Below are 27,842 nucleotides of genomic sequence, written 5' to 3'. Positions count from 1 at the left end.
TGTGTTAGGACAATCAAAACACCGCTGCAGCCGTGGAGATTATTAAAAAAATTTATTAACAGGAATGAACCAAAAGCTGTAAACAAGAGCCAGCAGAAATGGGATGCTGCAGGTGAGGCAGAGTCCTCGTACATGGCTGGGTGCACTGAGCAATTAACTCGAATAATTAATTAATGCGGTGCTGAGCAATTCCGCGTGGTGGCAGCAAAAGCCCATGGAAAAATCCCAAGTGAGCGTGAGGAGGAGCTTTGGGGCCAGGCCACTGTGCAGGCACTGGGGAACCAGTCCCACACTGGGAACTGGTGACTGGGGCAGAGCCTGCTCCGGGTTTAGTTCTAAACCACAGCCATGGCTGTGAGGCCTCTGCTGCAGCAGAGTCTGCTCCCCACAGGCAGGCTGGAAGTGCTCCAAAGGGAAATGTTTACCTCTTCCTCATTCAAAGGAGTTTTTATTTGTTTTAGACCCACTCTGAGCAAGAATTGAGCAGTTGTCAGCTTTGTAACCCAGACAGACGCCAGCCTGAGGGAGAGGGAAGGCAGCAGCCTGACATTAGGAATCCTAATCCATTAGGAATCCTAAATTTTGCCTTTAGGGAGAATCCTTGTCACCTCGGGATGGGGCTGCTGCTGCTCCAAGGGCAGGATGAGGAAACGGTTGTGGAGCTTCTTGGCAGTTCCCTGCCTCTGCCAGGCTGGCCCTGCCTCACACAAAACATTTTAAGACTCGTCTCTCCCCTAAAATACTATTTGGGGGAAAGAACAAGTTCATTTTAAGATCCCTTTTCACCCTGTGAAGCTGTAGCTGCTCGTGTGCTGTAGCTCCCTGAGGAGTGAAGCTGGGAGCACGTGGGAGCTGCGGAGGCTCCTTGTGCCCATAGGGAAGGCAGGGCTGGAGCCAAAATCCCAGGAAAAATGAGGGGCAGGGGCATCTGAGTCAGCAGCTGGGGGGCTGTGCTGGCTGGAGGGCAAAGGATGGGTTACTCTGTTTCATTTGGAGAGGCCACCGAGGCTCGTCACAGCGGGCACCTGCTGATGTGTGCGTGGAGTTTTCAAAGGGAAAAATTGCCAAAGGCCAAACACTTCATCCAGATTCAAATCTGTACTGAGAAGTGCAGCTTGACAAAAAACCAGCCAAAAGCCTGACACAGACCAAAGGGGTGAGGAGGCCCTTGAAGAGAGCTGGCAGGAGTCTGCAGCCTGTAAAATCACTGCCTGCAGCTTCCCCCCAGCTCTCCGCAGTGAAAAGAAAGAGCTGCCCAAGAGAACTTTGAAGATATCAAAGCGTTGTTGCAGTCTGAAAACACCATCACACTTACAGGAAGGTATTTAGAATAAGCTGCAATACATTAGGTTTCTTCTCAAAGTACTAGAAAGGGTGGAAGGAGGACAAGCAGAGCCTTTCCCGAAGGGATGAACATTCAGAGATCTGTACACAGCCAGGTGTGCAGGAGCTCACTCGGACAGGCAAGCTGGGCCTTTGCAGGGAACGGGAGAATCCCTCACTGTGGAAGCGTGTCCCACCTCACAGGGATGGACAGACAGGAGAAAGCAACTACAGAAATGGCTGCCTTCAAACACACCCTTCCTGCACGCCCCAGGCCAGGGCTCTCAGCTGAATTCCAGGTACACAGGGGAAGAAAAGGGAATTCAGGACTTATTCCTACCCAGAAAAAAGTCAGGACTTTCTTTCCTTGTAGGTAGGGAGGTGTTGGTTCCCCTGTGTCACACGCTGGCTCTCACAAAGGGTACAGCAGCCTCACAGAGCAGGCACAGGAGGAGAGCCCAGCCCTTCCCAAACACCCACTCCCACCTGCGAGCTGGGCAGGAACGCTGGCGAGGGCAGCCGGGGCCGATGGATGCGATGGGGCTGTGGAACTGCAGAGCCTTTCCTGCTGCTCCTGTGTCCTGGCCTCAGCTGGCCTTTGGGGCAGACACAGACACACAGACAGACATGCACACACTGCCCACGGGCCCCAGTCTCTGTACAAACACGCGTTAGGACCTGCAGCAGCCCGAGCCTCGCACTTCCTTCTTCACGTAGTCGTGGAGCTTGAATTTGGGCTCGTTGGGCAGCTTCATGGACCTGTGCTTCAGCTCCCTGGGAAAGGGCAAAGATGTTACTCTTATGCTGCTGCTTCTGGCAGGGAAAGGATTTTGTCTGGAAGGAGCCAGAGAGGGAGTTTGGACAAGGGCATGGAAGAGGGGAATGGCTTTCCACTGCCAGGGCAGGGATAGATGGGATGTTTGGAAGGAATTCTTCCCTGTGAGGATAGTGAGGCCCTGGCACAGGGTGCCCAGAGAAGCTGTGGCTGCCCCTGGATCTCTGGAAGTGTCCAAAGCCAGACTGCTCAGGGCTTGGAGCAAGCTGGGATGGTGGAAGGTGTCCCTGCCCATGAGAGGGGATGGAACTGGATGGGCTTTAAGGTCCCTTCCAACCCAAACCATCCCAAGATTCCGTGATTCCAAGCTGCCTTGCCCAGCTCAGTTGATCTCAGCGTGGCCTGGACACTGCTAAAGCTCCTCATGATGACAAGGCCACAGCTCTGGTCACTTACTTTGCGATGGCTGTGAACGCTAATTCCACGTTGAGGCCGCTCTTGGCACTGGTCTCCATGAAGGGCACTCCGTACTCCTGTGGGGTGAGACACAGCGGTGTCAGAATGGCACCAACCATGCTCCCAGGGCTCTCGGGAGTAATTTTTGAGGACAAAGAAACAAGAGGTGTTAGTAGAAACCTAAAGGAAGAAGAGCAGATGAGGAGAAAGGGGAGAGCATGACAAGGGAAAAAAGCCAAGTGTTCCCAGGTGTATTTTGGGGCAGACTGGTCTCCAGGTAAACTTTTCTTGTGCACATCCTCAGGTACCTCACCTACCTTGGCAAGTTTCTCTCCATCCTCCCTTTTCACCACTCTGTCCTGAGCTGAATCCACCTGCAGCAGGAATGGCAAAGAGCAATTTGTGGTGATTTGGAAGGTCACCAGCTTGTACCTCCCTGTCCCCTTGTGCCCTGCCAGGCTCCCCTGCCCGTGGCTCCAGCGTGGGAGGAAGAGGAGGCTCTGGCAGAGCCCTGGGGCCAGGCTCACCTTGTTTCCCAGTAACATGAGGACCACATCCTGCTGTGCGTATTCATGGATCTCTGTCAGCCAAGCCTGGAGGGACACAGCCAAAGAGAGGGGTTGGCAACGGCCCCAGGAGGAGGAGGGGAACGGGAATGATGGGGAGCTGCCCCAGTCCTGGCATGGACACCCTCGGCAGGCAATGCTGCCATCCCAAGATGGGGATGTCCCATGGATGATCCCTGTCAACAAGGGGGTACCCTGGGGTGCCCCCGAGCCCTGGGGGACCCACTCTGCCAAGCAAGCCCAGCACCCCACTTTGGCTGCTACCAGATCCCCATTTCCCAGGGTACCAGCAGCCTTCTGACACTCCCTGCCCACTCCATCTGCCCAGGGGTGCTTGAAGGGCTTTGACCCCAGTTCCCCCCAGTTGGGATGTTCAGACTGAACCTCCTTTCAGAGGACAAGGCTGAGGGTTGGCTCTGGGCTGTGCCCTGTGCCTGTGTCCTGCACGTGCTGCCCCCGTGCCCAGCACACTGCTCGCAGCAGGCACCTGAACCTGCCTCCCCCAGCCGTGGGGTGACTTCCGTGCCCTCTAATCCAGCCTAATCCAATCAAACCTGCTCTAATTCCCTGTAATCCCTGACCCTGTGGTGTGAGCAGCTGCCTGCTGTCTCCAGTGCTGTTGCTGGGCTCACAGCGATCCCTGGTGATCCCCGGTGGTCCCCAGTGGTGCCTGCTCCAAACCCAGCAGGAGCCCAAAGCGTGGCTGCAGCCCCAGGACCGCACTGCACCCAGGCTGGGCTCAGGGTGCTCAGTTCCATCATGGGCTGGAGTCACTCTGGACTCCCCTTGGCTGCCTTCTGACTCCACTCTGGCTCCATCCCTCTTTCCAAAGCCTGGCAATTCCCCTGGGTGCTCGTTCCTTCCCACTGGGGCTGTGTGACGTGCAGGGACATCCCCCCTGTGTCCCCAGGGTTGCTGATGCTGCAGACACAGCCGTGTTATCCAGCAACATGAAACCTCCAAAGGATTTTCTTTCACAGGGTCACCAGCCCCGAGCAGACTCAGAGCGTGTGTAACACCCAGCACTCCCCCTCCTTGAGCCATCCAGCTCCTCAGGATGGAATTGCCACCGCTGCCAGGCCCAGCTGGTGGGAGGCATTCCCAGCACTGGTGACAAGGGAGCAGGGTGGCAGGGCCTGCCCTGTCCCTGCCATGGCACTGCAGGCACAGAGGGTGGCAGGTGTGCTGCTGCCCAGGGAAGGATGCTCTGGAGCAGGGAGAGCTCCAGGCCCCCAGGGGATCAGGGGCTGTGGGACCCCAGGAGCCAGTGTGACACATCACAGCCCCAAGGTGTTGATGCCACCAGGGCACGGGGTGTTTGTACAGGCACAGCTGCTCCCCGTGGATGCACACGGTGTTCTCATGCCCAGGACACGAGCAGTTACATCCAGTTCAGTCAGGGATAATTGCTCCCCGGCTCGGGACATGCTCTGGCAGCGCTGGCACAGGTGGCCTCAGCAGCCACATGGGACCAGTGGGGTGAAGGGAGGGGACACTGAGGTGTCCCTGCTTGCCCCACTGAAATGTGGGCAGAGTCTGCTCTCCCCTCTGCCAGGTTTGAGAGCCCAGCACCGCTGCCCAGCTGCCCTGAAGGACCCAGGGCAGGGGACAAACTTGGGAACAGCACCAGGAAGCCCCCGAAGCTGGCAGGAGGGGCAGGTGGGCTGGGGAGGTGCCACATGGTGGGACCCTCTCCCTGCCAGGTTTGGACTAAGCTGGGGGGACAATGAGGTGCCCAACCCCGACCCACTGTGACCTGAAGGAGCAGAGGGGGCAGAGGGAGCAGCTCGGTGAGGAAAGCTCCCATGCTCGGCTACTGCAGCAAGTTCTCTGCCAGTGTGGTAATTACACAGCATTAATTGGCTGGAGCAGTGAATCCATCACCCTTTATTTGCTGTGAAAGGGAAAACCTCTGCCTGTCCCCTGCCTGTCCTTGCAGGTGCTCAGCAGTAACCACAGCCCTTCTGCAAGGGACCACAGCTCCCACCTGAACCAACCCACAACCACAACCCACAGACACACAGGAGGGACAGCAGGAGGGGCCAGGGTGCTGCTGTACCTGGATGTTGTCAAAGGACGCTTTGTTGGTGACATCGTAGAGCAGGAGCAGGGCTGTGGAGAGAGGGACAGGCTGTCAGTGCCTGTGCCCATGGCTCAGAGCACACTGCACAGCCCCTGTGAGATACAGAACACGCTAAAACCCAGCACAGCAACACCTCACACTGCCGGTGTTTGCAGAGCCTCCTCCCTCCACACAGCTGCTTCCCATGGAAAACCACTCCAGCGATTCCTGGCTCCCCTGGCCTGGAGTGGCAGCTCAGGGCCCCCAGAGCCGGAGGGAGGGGCTCCCCAAGAGCAGAGGAGCAGAGGTGGCCGTGCTTACCGTGGGCATCCCGGTAGTAGGCGTGGGTGACGCTGCGGAAGCGCTCCTGTCCGGCTGTGTCCCAGATCTGGAAGGCAGACACAGGAGCAGAGGGATCACACCTGACAGAACCCACCCAAACCAGCCCAAACAGCACGGTGCAACCCCAGGAAGCTTCTCCAGGTTTTGCACCCAGGGACATCGAGAGGAAAAATGAACAGAACAATAAATGTGGAAGCAGCCTCTTTCCGCTCCTCAGCGTGGGGACACGACGTGGCCAGGGGCTCCCAACACGGCCATTAATCAGAAAATCCATGGAGCAGATGGATGCAAGGGGACCTGCTAATGTGATTTATCAGTCCTTAATGCAGCAGGAGATTTGCAGAGTGCACGCTGCTGCCTGGGGGATCTGTGTTACCGAGCTCCGGGCAAAGGGCTCAGAGAAATGAGGTCTGAGGGGGCTGGAGCAGCTCTGGCTGCAGAGGCACACGGGCTGGGATGGGAATCACTGTGGCCAGAACAGCCCCCAGCCCCGAGCAGGCTCCTGCCAAGGGCTCAGAGCAGCCAGAAGGGTCCATAAGGATAGAGGTGGGGCCCTGTTTCGGGGGTGCTCCTCTGCTTTGTCCTCTGAGGGGCTGTGTCCATCTCTGAACACCCAGGGCAGCAAGCAAGATGCTTCCAGGAACCTGGGGACATACCTGCAGCTTCACCTTCACCCCATCCACCGTCAGCACCTTGTTCTGAAAGAGAATGCACAGGGTGGTGAGGGGTGAGCACAGCTGCAGAATGCCAAGGGAGACACAGCCAGGCCCCATCTCCATCAGTGTTTCCCCCAAACACTGATCCCCTCTCCTGCTCCTTAAACTCCCATCCATGAGTCCCAGCACCTGCAGAGCCGTTTTCACCATGACCCAGCCAGAGGATCTCTCCCTGTATCAGCACAAGTTGCATCTATTTGGGTACCTAAACCCTGGCAATGCCTCACCCAGCTCAGGCTGGAGACCTCTGGCCATAAATTAATGAGCACCAGCATCCCACTTAGAGGCCTTCAAAAGACAGAGCCAACCACTCCACATCCAGCCAGCAAATTAAAAATAACTCCTGCTCCTGCCCGTTTTTCTCCTGGTTTCTCTCTTAAGATGTTTTCCCCCCTGTTTTGCTTGGTTTTAGGAAAGGTGGAACTGAGGAGGAGAGGGGGCAGTGTCCCTCCACACTGGGTTTTCCCCAAAGCCAACAGGATATTTTGTGTGGAAGGATCCCCTGGCAGAGCAGGGAGCTGTGTGAGCCCCTCAGGGGGAGGGCAGAGATGGATCCTGACCGTGTCCCAGAGCAACCACCATCCCAGCAATCTGCACCAGCCTCTCCAAACATGAAAGGAATGCAAGCCTGCAGAGCAGCGGTCCCAGGGGAAGGAGCAGAGGAGAGATTAATTTGCTCACCAGATCCATAGAAATTAGCACAGTAATCAGTGGGACGTGCTGGAAACACGGCCAGGGAACAGCACACCAGTGGGATGAGGCAGCTGGTGCCTCTGGTGATAATTTAAATCCCATTTCCTCCATTTGCCCTGGAGCTGGTTTGGGATGCTCCCATCTCCCACATCACATGGCCACGGGATGGCCAAGGCTGCCAGGACCCCAGCTGGGCTCAGCCCTGGCTCATCCACCCCTGGCACTGGGCACGCCACCAGCCACTCCAGTGCCACCAAACCCCCCTGGGATCCATGCCAAGATCCATCCCTGCACTTCCCACACTGCTCAGCACCTTCAGGTGCTGGTGAGGCTCTTCATTGATAGTTTCAGTGAGGGCAGAGGGAGAACCTCATCTCCTGCACATCTACCCAAGGATCCGGCGAGGAGAGAGGGCAGGAGAGAGCCGGAGCGCCGGATCCTCCGTCTGCTCAGGCAGGCGCAGGGAGACGGCCGAGGTTTATAAATACCTTCAAAGGCAGCGACTGAGACGGGGGAGAGAAGTGATTCACAGCCCGGGAGCTGTAAAAATAGGCAGCAGGGACTGCGGTGGGGGAGCTGGGAAGCACTCGGGGAAAAGCCGGGGCTCGGGGAGCCGGCCGGGGGCTTAGGGCTCCCTGCATGTGGAGCTGAGCCTTGCCCAGGCTGTGACACCAGGGCCCCTGAAGGCTTGAAGTGCCTGAAACCCAGGGAACCCCCTGCCACGGAGCTTTGTGTCTCTGCCTGGGGCTCCCAGGTGAGCAGGGACAGAGCCATCCCAGGGCAGAACCACAGCCACGGCTAACGGGGCTGAGCTGCATCTCCCAGAGGATGGGAACAGCCCTGCCCTGACCTGTGCCACAGGTGAGGCAGGGCCAGAGGATGGGAACAGCCCTGCCCTGACCTGTGCCACAGGTGAGGCAGGGCAGGTTGATGCTCTGCAGGAGATCCACTCTCCGAGCTCACCTGGCTCTCCAGACCCCTGGCTCCTCCATGCAGGCACATCCCACAGGCTCTGCACTGGCACAATGCCACTCCAAACACCATGCCCAGGTGCCAATACCACCTGCCAGGGACCGTGCCAGGGACCGTGCCAGGGACCGTGCCAGGGACTGTGCCAGGGACTGTGCCAGGGACTGCAGAGGAAGGCAAAGCGCAGTGTTTCACACACAGCCCCAGCTCCTGGCACGAGGGCATGAGGACACTTGGTGTGATGGATGGTGACAAGGGACAATGACACGACGAGCGTCACGTTAAAACCAGCACCAAACAGGTGCCCTTCCCCATGGCCACGTGAGCAGCTCCAGCTCAGAGCAGAGCGTGTGGCTGTGCCCAGGGCCGTGCCCATGTCCCCAAGGCTGACAGAGCACCGTGGGTGGGAGGGAGGGAGAACACGGCCCCAGCCCTGAGCAGGGATCATCCAGGCCAAAGCCACCTTGAAGCATCTGATGAGCAGCCAAAAAAGCTGAAGCTCCAAAGGTGCCCCACATGCGCTGGCCTCCCCTCCAGGAGTTAATTAACACGGAGCCGGCAGCAACAGGAGTCACGCTAATTACGACTGACCTATATTTTAGCGAGGTAAATGCCTGGACCTAATTAAAGTCTGCACAGGGATCCAGGTGCTGCTGGACCAGCCTGGGGAAAAAATTGATTTTCTGAGGATTGGGTATGGAACAGAGCAGGGTTCCAGGGTGAGAAGCTGGAGAAGTGCTCCTGCAGGCAGGACACAGCCAGAGCATCACTCCTGCCTGCATCCCTGCCTGCATCCCTGCCTGCATCCCAAAGAGGTTTGCCCAGAGAAGCTGTGGCTGCCCCATCCCTGGAAGTGTCCAAGGCCAGGCTGGACAGGGCTTGGAGTGATGTGGTTTAGTGGGAGGTGTCCCTGCCCAGGGCAGGGTGTGGATTAAGGTCCCTTCCAACCCAAACCATTCCAGGATTCTGTGATCCCTGCCTGCCCCCAAGCACAGGGTGGCTGCAGGACACGGTGAAGAAGCCAAGAAGAAGGTGGGAGGAGCAGGGAAGAAGAAGGCAGGAGCTGGGCTGGGAAAGGGCAGGGGCTGCTGCCAGCAGCACACACCAGCGTGGTTCAGATGAAACTGGTGCCCAGTTCCTCCCCACACCACAGCTAAGTGACTTCCCAGCTCCCAGTTTTATTTTTTTTAAGGAGACGCCTCAATCCTCTCCTGTCAGCCCTTCCAAGGCACAGCTGGGGGCTGTTCCTAATAAGCATCCAAAGACAAAAGATGCTGTGTGTCAATGCACTGAGACGTGAAATGTGCTGCCAGCCCTGCCTGCGAGGGGAGGGGCTGTGCTCGCAGGCTCCTTCCTCTTCTCACCTCGTTTGTCAGAACACAGGTAACGCTCCCAGCAGCCTCCTGCCACAATTCGGGCAGGGAAACCATCCCTGCACCTCAGCTCTGCTGCTGCCCTTACCAATTTCAGGTTTTGTGTCCTTTTTCCTGGGGCGGCGCAAACGTTATTGAAATCTCGTCTAGCAGGGGCTGCAGCGGAATGCCCGCAGTGCCTGGGGTGGACAAACACGATGCTCCGAAGTGAAATAATCTTCAGGACATCAGATAAACAAACTTGGAACCTCGCAGATGCAGGGAAAAATCAAATTACGGAGTGCAGATGGTCCTCAATTAAGAGCAGCATTATCACACACCGAGGCCCCGCTGGCTGCAGCCCTGGCAGGGTCCCAGGACTGCCCGGGGGCAGCAGAAGGGAGGGAGGGGACGGTGGCAGAGCAAAACCGCTCCTGGGACGTGCAGGGACGATGCTCCCACACAGACCCAGCCCTGCCACCCCGCTCTGCCCTCACAGCAGCACAAGATGGGCAAAGCCACACCCCGGACCACAGGGTCCCCACAGGTCCCCTGGATGCCACCAGCAGCAACTGGCACAGCCCCAGGGGCCTGAGCCCAGGGCACTGGAGCTGCAGCATGACCCAGGATCAGCATCATCGACAACCCGGCCTCTGCCAGCCCTAACACGCATGAACTCATTAATTAAACCTTTAAAGTTAAATTGGATACATGGATCAATTTGCTTCGCAATTAACTGGACAAATGGGAGGCTGCTCACTGGCACCACTCAGGCTGCAGCCAGGGGACCCCACCCTGCCTCCCTGGAGCCTGGGACTGGTGTTGGCTCCAGTGGTGCTGCCCAGGAGTGCCCACCCAAACACCCCCCTGCTCTTTTACCATGGAAAAAAAGCTCCTCAGATGTCATTACTGAGCCTTGGAGGCATCTCCTGCAGCTGAGGGTGGGCAAATTCCTGTCAAAATGGGGATAAATGGCATTAGCGACTACAGATCAAAGAGAGCGCAGGCGCTGGGGCAGCACAGAGTTAATTAGTGCCAGTAATGAGCTGTGGGACTGACAGTGCAGCCACCCAGAAATGTCATTAGGTTGTGGTGTCAGCGGGCCAGGCCACCTGGGAGTGAGGATAGGTCGGGTTCTCCTTTATTCCAGGAGGGCAGGAGACACCCAGCAGTGGAGGGCTGGCTGAAGGGAGGCTGGGGCACCCCAGCCCTTGCCAAGGCCACAGCAGGAGCCAAATTCCCACCTGGCACAGCCCAGGGAGCCCCTGCGAGCACAAACACTGCCAGGAGGAAATGGGATGAGTTGTGATACAGCAGACACACAAATAACCACCACCTCCAACGGCGGCTGCAAAAATAGATCAAGGATCGATATGGAAATCTGCCCAAAACAGCAGGACACTGCATTGAATGTGCTCGTTAGAGCCCGGAGGTTTTCCCAGACATGTGCAGCCAGGGAGCTGCTCCTGGTGGCTCAGCACCTCTCAGACACAGCCCCTGCCTCAGGGACATCCTTGCCAAGGCCAGGGTCCAGGAGCAGACCCACTTTGCCCCCTCAGTGCTCCAAAAACCTGCTCCCTCTAAATCCAAGCAGTGCCTGACCCAGCCCAGCCATCAGCACCTCCGTGGAGAGCACAGCCAGCCCACAGCCTGGGAAAGCCCTTCCAGGAGCACATTCCCTGCAGGAGAGGGCAGGGCACAGCCCGGGGCTGTGCTGGGACCTGCAGAAAGCCCCTGGGAATGGGGAGAGCAGGGCAGGGGTGTGGGCTGGAGGCTGTGCCCTGGTGTGGCTGGACATGGTCCTGCTCCAGCCGTGCTGTGGGGGGCTGGAGGATGTCCCCGGCACCAGGAATTGCATTTAGTGATCCTCTCCCTCCTCCTCAGCTGTGCCACCACCACAAACACCCCTGAGCATCCTGGGGGAGACCCGGGTGGCAAAAACACCCCAGCACAGTTCCTTCTGCCTCTCCTATAGATCTTCCTTTCAGAGAAAAATCCCAACCATCCATCTCCCGGGGCAGGTGATGAATTCCTCAGCAGCTCTGTGCATTTGCACTGCGCAGCTAAAAATAGAAACTTCTGCCTTGGGATGTTTTCCTCCCCAGGCCTTGCACACTCCTGCCTGCAGCCGCTCCAGCGCCGGTGCCAAGATCCTTTCAGAGCCCACAGTGTGCTCTGGCTGCTCAGCTCCTGCTCAGCTCCTCAGCAGATCCCAGGAAATGCAGATTAACACCCCGGCCCCTCACAGCTCACTGTGCTTCCAACCTGCCCCGGTGCCAGAGCCACCCCACAGCCCCTGCAGGGGTCACCCCACCCTGTCCCCTCTGCCACCTCTGGCCTGGAGAAGCCACAAGCCCAGCCCTACATAAATGCCCCCTGTTCTCCAGCTGGGCACAGCCCCTGCCCCACAGCACCCAGCAAGTGCCCCAGGGATGTCAGCAGCACCAGCCTTTGTCCAGAGCCGTGTTCACTACATTAAATCCCAATTAACATCTCCCTGGCTGCCAGCCCTGCCGAGATAAGAGTCCAGGCTCTTGTTCGAGCAGGCACACTGAAGAATTAGTGACTTATCATCTCCTAGTCACATCAGTCTGCAAATAAAAGGGGTTTCTGGCAAGAAGAGAATCCTGTCTTAGGGACAGATTAGAGGTAAGAGGATCTGCTTAGGATCATACATTTCAAATTCAGCCCTGCTCTGCTTCTCGGCATCGCCCACAGCAGCCCCGGGTGGGGGTCGTGTTCCCTCCCAGCCTGGCTGCTCCATGGAACCAGCAGAGTCCTGGGATGATCCCTGGGAAGGTTCCTTGAGGGAGGCACAGGCAGATGAGTCTTGATGCTCCCAAGCCCAGTGGGGCTGCTGGGGCTCACCCCAGCAGGAGGGGACGGGGCCGTGCGAGGCTTTGAGATGTCCCTGCAGCCTGGGACTGAGCCTGAGCCCCAACCCCAGGGGCAGCCAGAGAAACACACCCCCAAAATTCCGCAGGGTGGGATCTGCCCCGGAGACCAGAGCCAGCAGAAAGCAGCAGGGAGGCTGCAGCCCATCCCTGCAGCTCCGACACACGGGATGGGATCCTCCCCACCAGGGATGGTCTGCACAGCTCCCCCACCACCCTGGGCTGCATCACTCACCCCTCCCATCTCTTTTTCCCCTCCTTTATAAAATAAGGGATATTTTTTAAAATATCCCTGCTTCCTTCTAAACCAGGAAGCCTTGGAAACAAAGGGGGCAGGGATGGCTCACACAGATCTGTGCCAATACTGGGAATCAGTAACGCTTGACATATTCATCTTAATTTTCCTCATCAAGGCCATGCCACGCTGCAGAGCTGAACAGGGATCTCCACAGAGCAGTTATTGCTCTATCATTTCTCATCTGCAGCAAACACGGCCCCGTCAGAGCCACAGAGATGAAAAATGGCTCATCAGGTCCTGTTAGACAGGGGATCGTTTATCTAGGGAGAAATAAAGCCTAGCAGCACTTTTCTGACCTCACAGGTCTTTTCCAACCTAAACGATTCTAGGATTTCTCTCAGTGACTGCAACCAGCCCTGGGCTGAAAACTTGCCTGAAGTTTCTGAGAAGACTTTACAATCCAATTTAAAAAAAATAATCAGGGCTGAATATCCAGCAGCAAACATTCTGTCAGCACCCAGCAGTAACACAGCAGCGTCTGCAGACAGCACTGCAAACAGCATTATTAAAGAGCACTTCTCATCCCTAAAGAAATGAAATCCCCAAAGGAATCTGACAAAGGAATCTGCAGCTTTTTATCCCAAACACTCCCATCCTTCACCCACAGCCAAGGCAGACAGCTCCCAAAAACTGCTGTGCAGCAAACCTGAGCCCAGATTCTTTGAAGGACTCAAGGAGAGAGTGACTGAACAGCTCTAATGAGATTTTCTGATGTCTGTGAGTCCAGTCACCCTCCAGGACTGGCATCCATCAGGTCCCAGAGCTCCCTGGTACCACAGCCCACATCTGCAGGGACAGCCAGGGCTGAGACACAGCAGGTCCTGTCCCCTCTGCAGGGCAGGACCCTCCCCAGCCCTGTGGCTGCTCCCCAAAGTCCAGCAGAGCTTCCTGAGGTTCCACTGTCTCCTCACCAACCACAGCAGTTCCACTTTGCCACGGGTGGCAACGCCACCACGGTCCTGCCTGGCCATCTGGCCCTTCCTTGTGCAAGAAACAATCCTGAAATCCCTCCTGGACAGAGCTGGGGATGCAGGGGCTGAGCAGGCAGAGCCCCTGCCCCAGCCCTGCCCTGCCAGTGCCGGGGTGGCCACTCGGGAGCACCCACAGGCAGCACAAGGCAGAAGCCACAGCGCAGGCACCGTGCACTCAAAGCTTTGATCTTTGCAAGGCTTTTCCTCCTCTCTGGCAGCAGTCCCAGCTCTCCCATTTTCTGCTCTACTAGAGCAGGCTCTTCCCAGGTTTGGGCACCACTGAAAGCCCTGGGAGATGCAGAGGTGCTGAGGAATTGCAGCACGCTCAGCCGCACCGGCGCTTCCACACCAAAACCACCCCGGCCAGCCAGACCAATCCAACTCCAACACTTGCCCTCCCCAAGTGGGGCTCTGGAGCAGAGCTGCAAGCCAGGAATGTGCTGGGAAATCACCCCAGGGAGATAAAACACCCCAAGTCCTTCACCGTGGGTGCTGGAGGTCTGGGCAGCAGTGCAGACCACGCTCCTGGGAAGCTGTTCCAAGCTTTTATAAACAAAACTGAACCAAAACTCGCACACAATCTCCTTGACTTTTTTTGTTGCACGTTTGGGAACCTCAGCCTCAGCCAAGAAATCCAGCTGGAGCAGCCAGGTGCTCAGGAGAGGATTTCTCCCTCTGCTCTGGGCTGTGGGGCTGATCCCTGGAGAATCAGCCCTCGCAGAGCTGCTCTGCTCCCGCTGCTCTCCCCCAGCCCCCCCGGCTGTCAGGAACAACCTGACCTCACGTGTGTGTGCTGTTCAGGAGGGAAAAACACATCACATCTGCCAGCCACTAACGCTTGCTTGGGAACAAAGTTATTTTGGGCATTATTGAGCACTTCTGCCATTAATTCATGCACTCTGATAAGTGCAGCTCGTGAATGGGTTGAAGGAAGTTTGGGCTGAGCCACAGAGCCACTCACTGAGCCCCAGCCTTGCCAGAGGCCACCTGGATGTGTCACCCCCATGCAGAGGGGTCTGGGGAGCAGCTCCACAGAGCAGGACCCCTCTCCAAGCTCAGCTCCTGGGCTCTGAGTGAACAGTGCCCTGGGCAGGGCGGGCACCAGCCTGGCACTGCTGCCATGGGACACAGGGCAGGGCTCACAGCCCCACAGCCTGGCACTGCTGCCATGGGACACAGGGCAGGGCTCACAGCCCTACAGCCTGGCACTGCTGCCATGGGACACAGGGCACGCAGGGCTCACAGCCCACAGCCTGGCACTGCTGCCATGGGACACACAGCAGGGCTCACAGCCCCACAGCCTGGCACTGCTGCCATGGGACACAGGGCAGGGCTCACAGCCCCACAGCCTGGCACTGCTGCCATGGGACACACGGCAGGGCTCACAGCCCCACAGCCTGGCACTGCTGCCATGGGACACAGGGCAGGGCTCACATCCCCACAGCCTGGCACTGCTGCCATGGGACACAGGGCAGGGCTCACAGCCCCACAGCCTGGCACTGCTGCCATGGGACACACAGCAGGGCTCACAGCCCCACTGCCTGGCACTGCTGCCAGCCCCTCACCAGGCCTGGGGCTGCCCAGCACTGCTGCCAAACCCGGGCTCAGCTCTAAAAATTGGCACCAGGAGTAGCAACAATCCCCCGGCTCTTCCCGTGAGGGCCATGCAGAGCCCAGGGGTCACAGCTCGGCTGCTTCCCCACAGCTCCCAGGGCTGAGAGTGCTCAACAGCAGGGAAAAAGATGAACCAGTGGAGCCTGGCCACCTGGAACATGAGCTGCAGGAAGGGCTCCCTGTGCCCCCCAGAAGGGCTCAGGACTGACCCTGCACTCCCTGGGCACTGTAGATGGATGCTCATGCAGGGACAGTTCTCCTCCAAGGGAGATCCCTGGACAGGGTCTGCACTTCGACCCCCAGCAGCGAGGCTGGGCTGAGTTCTGCATCCACACATGCAGCTGGGTTTTTCTTACTCATCAGCTCCAAGGAAGCAGCAGGGCATGGAGGCACCGGTGGGACCGGCTGCTGGTGAGTGCCATGAGAAGCAAATCCAGCAATTTCCACCAAATCCAGCACCCAGCACGGGGCAAGCTCTACAACTCCCAGATGCGCTGGGGCTGCCCAGGTGCCCTCAGCAGCCTCCTGCCCTTGGCTTTGGGGGGAAAGGATCCTTAACAGGGAGTTGTTCCAAGGTTGGGAACACAGGCCCCACAGGCAGCTGTCCCTGGGGGATGTGCCAGGCACTGGGGCCAGCCCAGGCTCGGTCCTGGCAGGGAGGAGCAGCAGCCCTGGCGTGGGGCAGGACCTGCAGCTCCTGCCCAGCCCAGCACACACCAGAGCGGGGCCAGGAGCAGTGGCTGTCCCCAGGAACAGCGCTGATGCCACCGAGCCTGCCCGGGATCGTTGCCGTGGTGATGCTGCGCAGGCAAAGCTGGAAAAGCCACAGCCTCCATTTCCCCGGTGTGTCACTGAGCCCGAGAACATCGAGGCTTGGCAGGCAGGAGGAAACGTCCCGAGATACAGGCAGATGGCACAAGGGCTGGCGAGGTGGGTGCCATGGCTTGGTGGCATCTGACCCTGGGCACGGTGCCCACCACGCCACTCCTGTCTGCAAATTAAATAGAAAAACCCCACACAACACGGAACAAAACCTGTCCGGGTGTTCACACCAGGAACAGTCACATCCTCAGAGACGTGCTAATGGTTTTATGTCCCCTGGAAGATGACTCCTCCTGCCTGCTGACCTCCTGCGGGTAGGACTGACTCAGCCCCGCCACACCAACGTCTTCCTCAGCTCAGAGGCATCACTGAGACCCCCAAAGCACCCATTAAACTCCTCCTCACCCTGGGACAACCACGGCCCAGGGCAGCGGACATCACTCTTTAAAGCTGAAGCACCACAAGCTCTCAGCTCACGTTAGTTATGATCAGGGAGAAACACTTTTTCCCAGTGGAGGCATAAAGATGAATTATTTGCTGTTGCTTCCGAGAGATTCACCAATGCCTCAGGGCAATGACTCGGTGCTGAGCCAGGACTGAATATGCTGAATGTCCCTGGTAGACAAACAAAGCTGTGTGAGCTCCAGGGCACTGCTGGGATCCTGAGCCAGGGCAGCTCCAGCACCCTGGGATGGAGCCAGGAGCACACGGGCAGTGCCCAGCTCTGCCCGTGGTGCCAACAACAAAATATTTCATTTCCAAAGGCTCTGCAGGTAAAGCCCTCAATCCCCCATTGCCACAGGGACAGTGTGTGCCCCATCACCATCCAAGGACAGAGGCACACCACACTGCAGCTCCCTCCACCCCAAACACAGCTCTGACCTGCTGGATGGGGGTGGTTTTTCCCAGTTTTTTCCCTTTTTCTTCCCAAGGAGGATGACCTGCTGGTGCTCCCTGTTGCAGGCTCTGGCACGTTCAGTTGCTGCCCTGCCTTTGGCCATGGTGGTGCTCAGTGCCACCCCCACAGGGACCAGCAGAGCCCCGTGGATGGGACCGACCCCGTGGTTCAGGTCTCAGGGAGTGGCTCTTTGGGAAAGGGAAGAGGTAAAGTTGTTTTTCAGGGAACAACAACACACAGCGAGCTGCTGGTGAGCTCAGCCAGAGTCAGCTCCTGCCACTGCAGCACTGCCAAACCCGGGATTGGCACCTCACCCTTCCCCACAGAGATCATCAACATCCACCCAAGAATAACCCAACGCCTGCTGGGAGCATTAATTAATTAACAAAACGAGGCAGTGGCTCAGCAGAGAGGCAGCAAGGGCGCAGGGGCCACAGGAGCTAAGCAAGGCAGAGCCACGGGGCAGGGATGCCCCAAATGCCCATCCTGGGGCCAGTGGGAGGGTTAGAGACATCCCAAAACCCTCCTCTCCCCCCTTTCCTGGGTGCCTTCCCCCTGCTTTCAAAGAACAATCCAGTTCTGCACAGCTGCGTTCAATATTTTATCACAAATAAAAGATGAAAGTGAAATTAAGCCAAATGTATTCCATTAAATATTGAAACCATTTAGACTTACTCTGGCCCCATTTAAATGTTTTACTGACTATAAAATGCTCCCTCCCAGGTCCTGGCACCGGGAGCAGATCCAGCCCGGCTCGGATCCATGGCAGTGGATGCTCCAGTGCCCAAATTGGCCTCTCCAGAGCCAAATTCCCACCTGGCAGCAGCCAGAGAGGAGCCAACACAGCTCAACCGTGTGCCCACAGCCCTCCCCAGCCCGAGCTCCTGCTCACCCTGCTCCTTCCCAGTGACCCTGCAGGGATGTGGGATCTGACCCGCACCCCTGCAGGCACTGTGGGTGGGTGGGAATTGCATTTCCCAGCTGAGTTCCCCATGGTTCCCATCCTCTGGAGGGGTTTTGGGCTCCCACACAGCTCAGACCAGGAGGATACAGAGGCAGGTTGTGCTGAGCACCTTTACAACCTCCCTGCTTTCACCAGCAGCTCCCAGGTTCGCGTTCTCCTTGCCTGTGTCCTGGCACTGCAGCTCCTGAGCAGCCCAGGCCTTCTGCCCTCCCCCTGAGCTAATTAAATCCATTATTCCATCCACTCCAGGCCAGGACAGACCCACAGGGACACCAGCTATCAACAGGCACCAGGAAGACACCAAGCACCAGCCTGGAGACTCTGGTGCCCTTCCAGAAGCATCTCGCAAACCTCACATCCCCAGCGCTGTCACGGCAGCTGAAATGGATGCAAAATTCCACATCCAAACTATTCTGGGTGGTATTTCTGACACCAAGGAGGTGGAGAAGGCACCTTCCCACCATCCTGCAAAGAGGATTAAGCTGGTTAAGAGTTTTTTTGCAGGCTCTGGGGCTGGCTGCCACTCCAGCTGCTCAAGCGCTTCTTTGCATTGAAGACATTCATCTTCTCTCTGTGCCTTCCCCGAGGCAGGAACAGAGTCCCTTGTCCACTGGGATCACTGCCTGCACACGGGGGTTTGCATCTTCCTGCTGTGCTGCACGACTGGGGGTTATTATTTTCCAAAAGCAGGAGGCAAAAGGAGGATGAATAAAAGCCCAGGAGCTGCGAGGAGCGGGCGCAGCCGCCACGGGCACCGCTCGCAGCATCTCTTGGCAACTGAGTCCCTGCATGCAAATGACAGCAGCGACTGCAAAGCTGTGAGTGTCCCTCTGCAAGGGAGGCAGAAAAGCAGGGCTTGGCTTGGTATGGGAAATGCACATTTACTGCCCCGAGAGCCCATCCTGAGAGCGGGGCACAGGCACCACCAGCAGCGCCCGCAGTCGCACACGGGCACCAGGGGTGCAATCCCAGCTGAGCAGTGCTGCCCTTCCTGGGCAAGACTGCCAGGATCTGCCTCCCCGTGCTGGGTTTGGGCACAGCTGGCCCCTGCAGCGTCGTGTCCATAGCCTGGAGCCAGGCAGGGGAGTGGGAGCATCGCAGGGATCATCAGAGGCCCCTGGGATGGTGTGGGTGGGAAAGGATCTCAAAGAGATCCAGGTCCAGCCCCCTGCCGAGGGCAGGGACACCTTCCACTAGACCAGGCTGCTCCAAATCCCATCCAGCTTGTCCTTGAACACTTGCAGGGATGGAAATCTACTCTGGGCAAATTGAGCCCAGCTCTTCATACAGTGAGAAATGCAAAAATATGAAATCAGCTACTGGCTGCTATTAAAATTCATTCAGCAATGGAAGCTGCAGAACAAACTGATTTTCAGACAAAGAGCTGCTGGAAACACACAGAAACATGGAATGGTTTGGGTTGGAAGGGACCTTAAAGGTCATCCAGTTCCAAGAATTTGCCATGGGCACACTCAGGGTGGAGCACAGGCACCCCCTGCCCGCTCCTGCACCACCCTCCCCATCCTGGTTGCACCTCTGCTGCCACTGGCATTGTCCCATGAAGGGGAATTTGGTCCAAGCAACTTGGGAGCTCCAAGATGTTTCTCCCAGGAAAAGGCCACTTCTCTCCAGAGCTCCAGCACTGGGGACCAACCCAAACCCACCCCCCTGCAGCAAACCCCCATCCTGACCCCACACAGCAAAGGAGAGACTAAACACTCTGCCCAGTGCCCGAGTTCCTTCCCTCCAACATTGAGGGCTAATTTTGCACAGAAAGACGCTGAAATTAATTTATTTCCGTTTCTTTCTTCTGGCCTAAGCAGCTCCCCTCCCACTTTTTCCAGATTGATCCATCAGAAAATGAGCCCTGCTAATGCTCTGTGCCAACCGCTGAGATAAAAGCCAGCCCTTGGCTTTCAGGAGGCTCCGGGTTCCTCCACCAGGCAAAGGCTGTGAGGGCAGGGATGTGGGCAGGGATGTGGGCAGGGATGTGGGCAGGGATGTGGGCAGGGATGTGGGTGCTCACTGGGAACCAGCCAATGCTCAGGGCATGCACAGCCCTGTCCTAGCACACGCACAGCCAGGACCAGTCTGGGTGAATCCAGCCCATGGTCAGTGTTCCTCTGCACACCCTGCAGGGCTGGAGCAAAGGTTCCCTTCCTCTGCACACCCTGCAGGGCTGGAGCAAAGGTTCCCTTCCTCTGCACACCCTGCAGGGCTGGAGCACAGGTTCCCATCCTCTGCACACCCTGCAGGGCTGGAGCACAGGTTCCCATCCTCTGCACACCCTGCAGGGCTGGAGCACAGGTTCCCATCCTCTGCACACCCTGCAGGGCTGGAGCACAGGTTCCCATCCTCCTGCACACCCTGCAGGGCTGGAGCACAGGTTCCCATCCTCCTGCACACCCTGCAGGGCTGGAGCACAGGTTCCCATCCTCCTGCACACCCTGCAGGGCTGGAGCACAGGTTCCCATCCTCCTGCACACCCTGCAGGGCTGGAGCACAGGTTCCCTTCCTCTGCACACCCTGCAGGGCTGGAGCACAGGTTCCCATCCTCTGCACACCCTGCAGGGCTGGAGCAAAGGTTCCCTTCCTCTGCACACCCTGCAGGGCTGGAGCACAGGTTCCCATCCTCCTGCACACCCTGCAGGGCTGGAGCACAGGTTCCCATCCTCCTGCAAAGCTCAGCTCGCTGCAGGAGCCGGGGGCAGCCCGTGGAAGGTGCACACACAAACACAACAAAAACCAAGCAGAGATGCAACAAATCTCCCACGTAAAAACCACCACATCACACAGGGCTGATTGCAGCCCTGAGCAGCGCAGGGCTGGTGTAATCAGGAGCCCTGAGAGCTCAGGGCCACCGGTGCCAGGTTTTATTTACAGCACGGGGCCGTCCCAGATTAAGCAGGCACAGCCAAGGCTGGGGCTGAGCACGGAGCCTCCCGAGGGGGCTGTGCAGGAGCAGCTGAACCCCTCACAGCGCTGCCAACCTGTGCACATCAAAGCTGAGCCTTCAAAGGAAATGTCCCCTGTGCCCACTGCCTGCCCTGGAAGCCTGGAGCTGTGCCCAGACACACCTGAGCTCGGTGCCAGGGCGATGCTGCTTTGCTCCCTGTCCTCGGGGCAGCAACAGAGCAGTGACACCACTGCACATCCACGAGAACATCAGGAGAAGCCACCCTGCTCTGAACTCCATCAGAAGGTTCCATCCCACTGACTGACACGGGAACCATCACCCCTGCTAATGCAAAGAAGCTCATTAGCACCTTTTCCCGGGGAAAAGAGACTCATCCCTAATTTTTTTTCTTTTATGTTCTTCTCCTTTCAGGTCCAATTAGTACAAAAATCTTCACTTGCCCAACCCTGTGAAGCTCAGGGCTGTGAGGACCGGGCTGGCAGCCCCACGGGGCCTGGGTGGGTTCCCGTGGCCCTCTGGCTGCTCTGCCTTGGTGAGACCCCCTCCCATCCCTCAGCTGTCACCACAGGACACAAGTCCCGCTGGCTGCGCAGTTTGAATTTCTCTCGAGGTTTCTGCAACGTTGCCAAAATTACAAGAAGAGGCAGCTCCTTCCATGGCACTGAGAAATCGGGATTCACACCCCTGGGCACTAAACCTGATCTTTTCCAGGAGCCCCTTCCCCCTGGAACCCGAAGGTGTGAAGCCAGGAAAGCACACACGGCCTGGCCAGGAGCAGCTCTGCCCTCACCACTGGGGATCTGTGAGGAGAGACCCCCCCCAAGCAGAGGCACCTGCCAGGACTCCCCAGAGAAGACCTCAAGCCCTGGCTCAGCACAGCTCACGGAGTGCAATAATTAAGCCCCTAATTATCTAGCAATGAAGCCTTGAAGGTGACACCTGGGCTCCAGACACTGAGGCAGGGAGGGGTTTGTCCCCCAGCCTGGGGGGAAGCAGCTCAGGAGCTCAGACAGAGGCTTCTGCTCAGCCAAAGCTCTGCCAGCAGCAGGACCCCTCTCCCAGGGCTCTGCCTCGATGGCACCCACAGTGAGGGCTCACCCAGCGCTGCACCCCCAGCTCAGGGACACCCTGGCCCTGTCCCAGCTGGACTGGGAAGGCTGGAATCATCCCCAGCAGCTAAAGATGCTCCCCCAGCAACCCAAATCTTCCAAATGGAACACTGAGGACTCAGCACCTCCAAAGCTCGAAGCCAACAGGTGCCATCTTGATGCCTTTTTTTAATATTACAATCGTCTTTATTTCCCCAGCATCAGTGGTTTGTTTTCCAAACACATTCAGATCAACATCCTTCTTTGTTTAAGAGATGATAATAAACAAACACGTCGCGGGAGGTTCTCCCTCACATGAAACAGTAGGAGGGAACAAACCTCAGGGGCCATTAGGAATAGTAATGCCAGATTAATTTTAAATGGATTTCTATTCATTTACATTCGCTGTGGCCTATGTAATCCATTAGCCATAGCTCCGGGTGCATCTAATGGTTTGACATCCTTGAAAAGGAGCAAGGGATGCTGGAGCCCACTGGGACCAGCGGATGGGGAGAGGAGGGAGCTGGGCTGGGCTGGGGCTGCCCCCAGCACGGCTCCACCCCATTCCAGAGCGCTTGCAGGCATCAGGAAGAGCGGGGATGGTCCCCAGGACAGTGTCAGGAGCTGGGCAGCTCCATCCCCGTGGTTTCCTGGCGGAAATGGGCCCCAGGGCCCCGCAGGTCCCAAACAAGGTCGTGCGTGCACAGGAGCGCAGCTGCCGCCCGCGCTGGCCTTGGGGAGCTCCCTGCAGCCTCCGCTGCCAGCGAGGCTCAGAGTCTGGCACAAACCCCGCCAAACCACCCCAGAACCCCAAAATAACCCCCCTGTGCTGGCTCAGCACCTCTCGCAGGGGGCCAAGAGAACACAGCAAACCCCAGCAGCACCTTCCCCTTGCAAACAGCTCCTCAGCAAAGCCCTGCCAGGCTCCGGGGCTGCGCAGAGAACGAGCTGTGATACGACAGTTCATGGTTAAAAAGACACAAATTAAAACCAGCAGAAGCCTCCAGTGTTGCCACCCCAGAGCGTCATCTGCACGGCGGCGCCCACGGCGAGAGGGACCATTACCAAACAGGATTATCCTGGTGGGAACGCAGAGGCACATCAAAAAACTATTTCCATGTCCCCCCAAAATTATGAATGCCTTACAAGGATGATGATAATGAGTTTTAGGGCATACACGTGATCTCCCCCACTGTATAATCTGCCCATTTCAGAGACATGTAGCTCTAGCAGCTCTATTAGAGAAGTAAATTAACCCTAATTTGATTGCTTCTCAGTAACAGTCATTGCGGCGCTCTGATCAATAAGTCACGGGGTTTTATGGCTGCCCTCTGTATCAATCACTGCAATCAGTAATAAAATGCTTTTATCTGAAGAACACCTGAAACACTGTGTAATTACCTTTGTATAAAATTACAGACCCCAATTTACCCATCTCACCTGCAGCAGCCCCCAGCCTCCCTCAGGGCTTTCTGAGCTGTCCTTCATCCCTTCCCAATGTCGCTGCACCAGCGGGTTATTACTCACACCCCAGCCAAGCAGCAGGTTACAAGAGACACTCATCTCCCAGAAATGCTCCAAGAAAAGTGAAGATCCGAGATCCTGCTGGGAAAAGGCGCTTGGGAAGACGCAGCACTGGTGTGTGGCATCACCAGCAGCTCTTCACAGCACCCAAACGGAGCCAAATCCATCCCACGGAGACACGGCACAGCCGGGAGCAGGGCAGGGGGAGCAGCACTGCCCAGACACCCTGGGAGGTGACAAACCCACCCTCTGGAGGGAGCAGATGGTGGGGACTGGCGAGGGACAGGGAGCAGCTGATGCTGGTGCCAGGGAGCCACGCCGGGCGTGCTGCCGGCTGCTGCCTCGGTGGCAGAGCTGCCCCGTGCCCTGCACAGCCGCTGCAAAGGCTCTGTGGTGCCACCTCTGTAAAGTCACCTTTCCTGTTGCTCTGCTGTCCCACCCCACGGGTGGGGATCCCCTTCTCCAGGGCCTGCTGAGCCACAGAGACCCCAGAGAGCCCACCCAGCAAGGGCTGACAGGGAAACATGGCCAAGGAGAGGTTACAAGGGCCCCGGCCGGTGCTTGGTGTTCCTGCCTGGCAAAGGCTGCTCTGGGCACACTGGGGCACTGCAGGGCATGACAAGATCCCCTTTCTTCCCCCAGAGCACCTGTTATTCCCTGGCCTCAGGTTCCCACTGTCCCCACTGGAGCTGCACAGCTCCGAGCGCTGCCCCCGTGACTCTCCTGGCATCGGGAGGCTCCGGCTGCTCCCGGCCAAACGAGACCTCCGAGATCCCTCAGCACAACACAACCCCACAGCCCCACACCAGCACCCCAAAGCTGTGCTCAGGAGGCTCCTCCAGGGCATCCTGGTTTGTATCAGTTTTGGTTTTGTTGTGTCAAGAGAAAAAAAATAAACTGCTCTTAAAAAACACCGAGACTGCCTCAGGGAAATATTTTCATGGGCAGATGTGTGGCCTCAGTTGTTGCAGGAATGATCCCCAGGATCCTGAGCAGAGGACACGCTCCCCAGCCCTGTGCAGAGCCAGGACCCTGAGCAGAGGACACGCTCCCCAGCCCTGTGCAAAGGCAGGACCCTGAGCAGAGGACACGCTCCCCAGCCCTGTGCAAAGGCAGGATCCTGAGCAGAGGACACACTCCCCATCCCTGTGCAGAGCCAGGACCCTGAGCAGAGGACACACTCCCCATCCCTGTGCAAAGGCAGGATCCTGAGCAGAGGACACGCTCCCCAGCCCTCTGCAAACCAGAACAAAGATGCTGCCGCTGCCGCTGTCACACCCCGAGCACCCTGAGGCTGGCGAGGTTTGGGTCTGGGAGCAGTGTGAGTTACTCCTTTGCAAAATCCATCACTCACCTGCCAGACCCCGGGAAGGGCCAAGGCCCAGGCACTCACCCTGAAGTCGATTCCCACCGTGGAAATGAAGCTGCCGGCGAGGAAGGCGCCGTCCTTGAAGCGCACCAGCAAGCAGGTCTTGCCCACCCCCGAGTCGCCCACCAGCATCACCTGCAGGGAGGGAGGGAGAGAGGGAGGGAGGGGAGTCAGCTCCAGGTTTTGGGAGGGCAGCCCCACTGCAGCCTTCACCCTGCTCCACTTCAGCAGATGCTTGAGGGGAAGAAGCACATCCAGGAGCGATGTCCTCGGGCTCAGGGGAGGGTGAGGAAGACCCACAATGGGATTATTCCCCACCCTGCACCGTGTCACCAAACTGCAGACACCTTCCCCTGACAGGCACTTGACAGGTCCTTCATGGGGGGCCCTGCAAACCAAGAGGTGCTGTCTGGGTGACACGAGCTGCCCGTGCTGTCCCCAGAGCACCCACAAAACACCCCACGGCGTGTGGGGAGGGTGACACTGCCCATGGGGACACTTCAGGGGGTCCCTAGCCATGAGTGCCAGCCCCAGGGGTGCACTCTACCCACACATGCCCACGGCTGCCCTCCAGTCCTCCATGGATGCCAAGGGAGCAGCTTCTGGTGCCACCTGCCTCAGTTTCCCCACACAGACAGGGCAGGCAGCTCCTTGCCACAAAGCAACCACGGCAGAGCTGAGGCTGCTCCCAAATGCAGCTCCACAAACCCTCTGCCCACACCACCAGCCCTGCTGCCCCCCAGGGCACTGACCCTGCTCCCCTCGGCAGGATGACACCGAGAAATCCGGGACCAGGGCTGTGCCAGCTCCTTCCATGCCTGCCATGGCAGGTTCCCTCTCCCCCAGGGCTCTGCCACCAGCCTTCCACGAGCCATTAACCTGTGACAGGACTTAAATGACTTCATGGCAGGGACTGCCCTGGGTCACACTGAACCCTCCCCGGAGCTGCCAGAAGTGGCAAATGCCACCACCCCTCTGCAGCTCAGCCCTGACAGGCAGGAGCAGCCCCGGCTGCAGGTACAGCTCATTTTGGCACTGCCAAAGAGGGCAGGAGCTGCCCATGGTGCCCCACACCCCCAGCAGAGCCCCACACTGGTGTCCCACAGGAGCACCAGGCACCGAGCCCTGGCACAGCAGGGTGAGGGCAGCCAGAGCCCAGTGTGAAGCCAGGGGAAGGGTGAATAGAAGTCATTTTAGTACAAAATATTGGGTTTTAAAATATTTTCCATACATCTTTTTGGAATAGGTGACCCTCAGCCGCAGTTTCTCTGCACTCAGCACCACCAGAGCCTCACCCAGGCATGCAGAGTGCCCAGAGCCAGGATCCAGCCCTGTGCCCAGGGCTTGGCCACTGCCTCAGGCAGAGATCAGGAACCTCAGGAGAGGAGAAGGGAAGGAGAAAGTTTAATGAACCAGGTTTTTACTGGATATAAAGCAATTTCTGTCTGCCACTGGTTCAAAATCAGCTAGACACTCGCAGGTATTTTGTCTACCTGGTGCATTTGGGTTTATCCAAGACCCATTTGGCTCATCCTTGTGCCACAGGGATGATCCCTAGGGAAAGCCCCAGGCTGGGCAGGCAGAGATGAGCTCCAGGAGCCAAGGACCAGCACAAACACAGATGTGGCTCCATTTTAGGGAAGCTGTTGAACCATGAATGCAGCTGTATCAGGACCAACCACCTACCAAAGCAACCAAACACATTTCTGGAACGTCCCTCTCCAACCCCACAGCCCAAACCCTGACACCTCCTACCCCACAGCCCAAACCTCAACACCACCACGGCTGCACCGACTGCCACGGGCACCAAGCTCTCAACACCACACACCGAGGTGGCACTTGCCACAGCAAACCCACAAAAAAACCACAAAAAACCTTCTCCAGGCTCAGTCCCCTGGGCTCGGCTACAGAGATCCGTGTTAGAAACACAGATGGGTTTCACTGGGTCGTGAAACAGCCAAAAATCACTAAACGAGCCCCAAAATCGCTAATGTGAGCCCTAAAATCATCAAATGAGCTCCAAGCTGGGCTTGCATCAGGTCGCATGATGAAGTGGGGAGGACGCAAATATATTTGCTCTGTGACTCGCTCGCCAGGATCTGAAGCAGCCAGGAGAAGCCATCCGAGCCCAAAACGCTGGGGAGATCTCAGCAGCAGCCGGAGCACGTCCGATGCCCCTCGAGGGCTGCCAGCACCCTGCTCACAGCCCGGTTTACTGTAGGCTAACGAGGATCCGGGAGCTTACAGCAACTCCCCGGAGCGGCCCTGGGCCGTCACTTGCACAAGTCCCGCAGCCGCGGCCCCGCTGCCGGGGGCTCTGCGGGGGCAGCCCCCGCCGGGCGAGACCCGACCGGGGCTGCGGAGGGGCGGTATGCCGGGGCTGGGAGAGAGGAGAGCAGGGATCCAGGCGAGCAGGGATCCAGGCGAGCAGGGATGAAGGATGCAGGGATGAAGGGATGCAGGGATGCCCGCCCGGTCCTGGTCCCCGGGAAGTTCGCGGACGCCACCCGCGACCCCGCAGCCGCCTGACCCCGCACCTGCCTGACCCCGCGCTCCCGCAGCCCTCCCCGCTGCCCTCTCCGGTCCCGCACCTTGAAGGCGAGATCGTAGAACTCCCCGCTGCTGCTCAGCGAGGGCCGCCCGGCCGCCGCCGCGCCGCCGTTGCGGGGCAGCTCGGGGGCGGCGGCGGCGCTGCCCCGGGGGGCGGCGGCGGCGCGGCCGGTGCCCTGTGCGGCGGGGGGCAGCGCGGCGGAGGGCGCGGCGCCGCCGCCCTTGCTGCGAGCCGCCTTCTTGCGCGACATCCCGGGGCCGGCGCCGCGGCCGCGCCGGGGCTGGGGGGGCGCGGGAGCCGCCGCCGCCGCCGCCCCGCGCGGCCCCGCCCCCGCCGCCTCTCCGCCAATGGCAGAGCTCGAAGGGCGGGAGGGGGCGTGGCCTCGACGATGGCTCCGCCCCTTCGCGCCCCGCAGCGCCGGCACCGGGAGCACCGGGGGGAACCGGGGAGCAACGGGGGGCACCGGGGGGAACAACTGGGGGATACTGGGAGCACCGGGAGCATCGAGAGCACGGGGGGAACCGGGTGGAACCAGGGGGCACTGCGATCACCGGGCAACATCGGGAGCACCGGGGAGCACCGGGAGCATTGAGAGCACGGGGGGCACTGGGAGCACAGGGACCACGGCGGGAACCTGGGAGCACCGGGATACACCGGGGGGCACCAGGATGAGCGGAC

The 27,842-nt window shown here is 58.4% G+C and overlaps 1 protein-coding gene across 2 annotated transcripts; it reads right to left on the bottom strand.

Moving 5' to 3' along the window:
* Positions 1 to 37: 37 nt before the first annotated feature.
* RAB26 (RAB26, member RAS oncogene family) lies at positions 38 to 27,439 on the bottom strand. Of its 2 annotated transcripts, none has more exons than XM_063414757.1 (9): positions 27,205 to 27,439; positions 24,599 to 24,748; positions 6,181 to 6,222; positions 5,504 to 5,570; positions 5,180 to 5,232; positions 3,082 to 3,147; positions 2,872 to 2,928; positions 2,555 to 2,631; positions 38 to 2,097 (listed from the first exon to the last, which is right to left on the bottom strand). In XM_063414757.1, the coding sequence occupies exons 1-9, from the start codon at positions 27,412 to 27,414 to the stop codon at positions 1,995 to 1,997; spliced, it is 825 nt and encodes a 274-aa protein (XP_063270827.1). In that variant the 5' UTR covers positions 27,415 to 27,439; the 3' UTR covers positions 38 to 1,994. The 2 variants fall into 2 exon arrangements, with proteins under 2 accessions (XP_063270827.1, XP_063270828.1); XM_063414758.1 differs by having other exon boundaries at positions 24,638 to 24,748; positions 27,205 to 27,435.
* Between the last annotated feature and the right edge of the window lie 403 nt (positions 27,440 to 27,842).

The sequence above is a fragment of the Prinia subflava genome, chromosome 17 (assembly GCF_021018805.1).
Source record: "Prinia subflava isolate CZ2003 ecotype Zambia chromosome 17, Cam_Psub_1.2, whole genome shotgun sequence".
NCBI classification, from domain to species: domain Eukaryota; kingdom Metazoa; phylum Chordata; class Aves; order Passeriformes; family Cisticolidae; genus Prinia; species Prinia subflava.
This window is presented reverse-complemented; position numbering and strand designations above follow the sequence as displayed.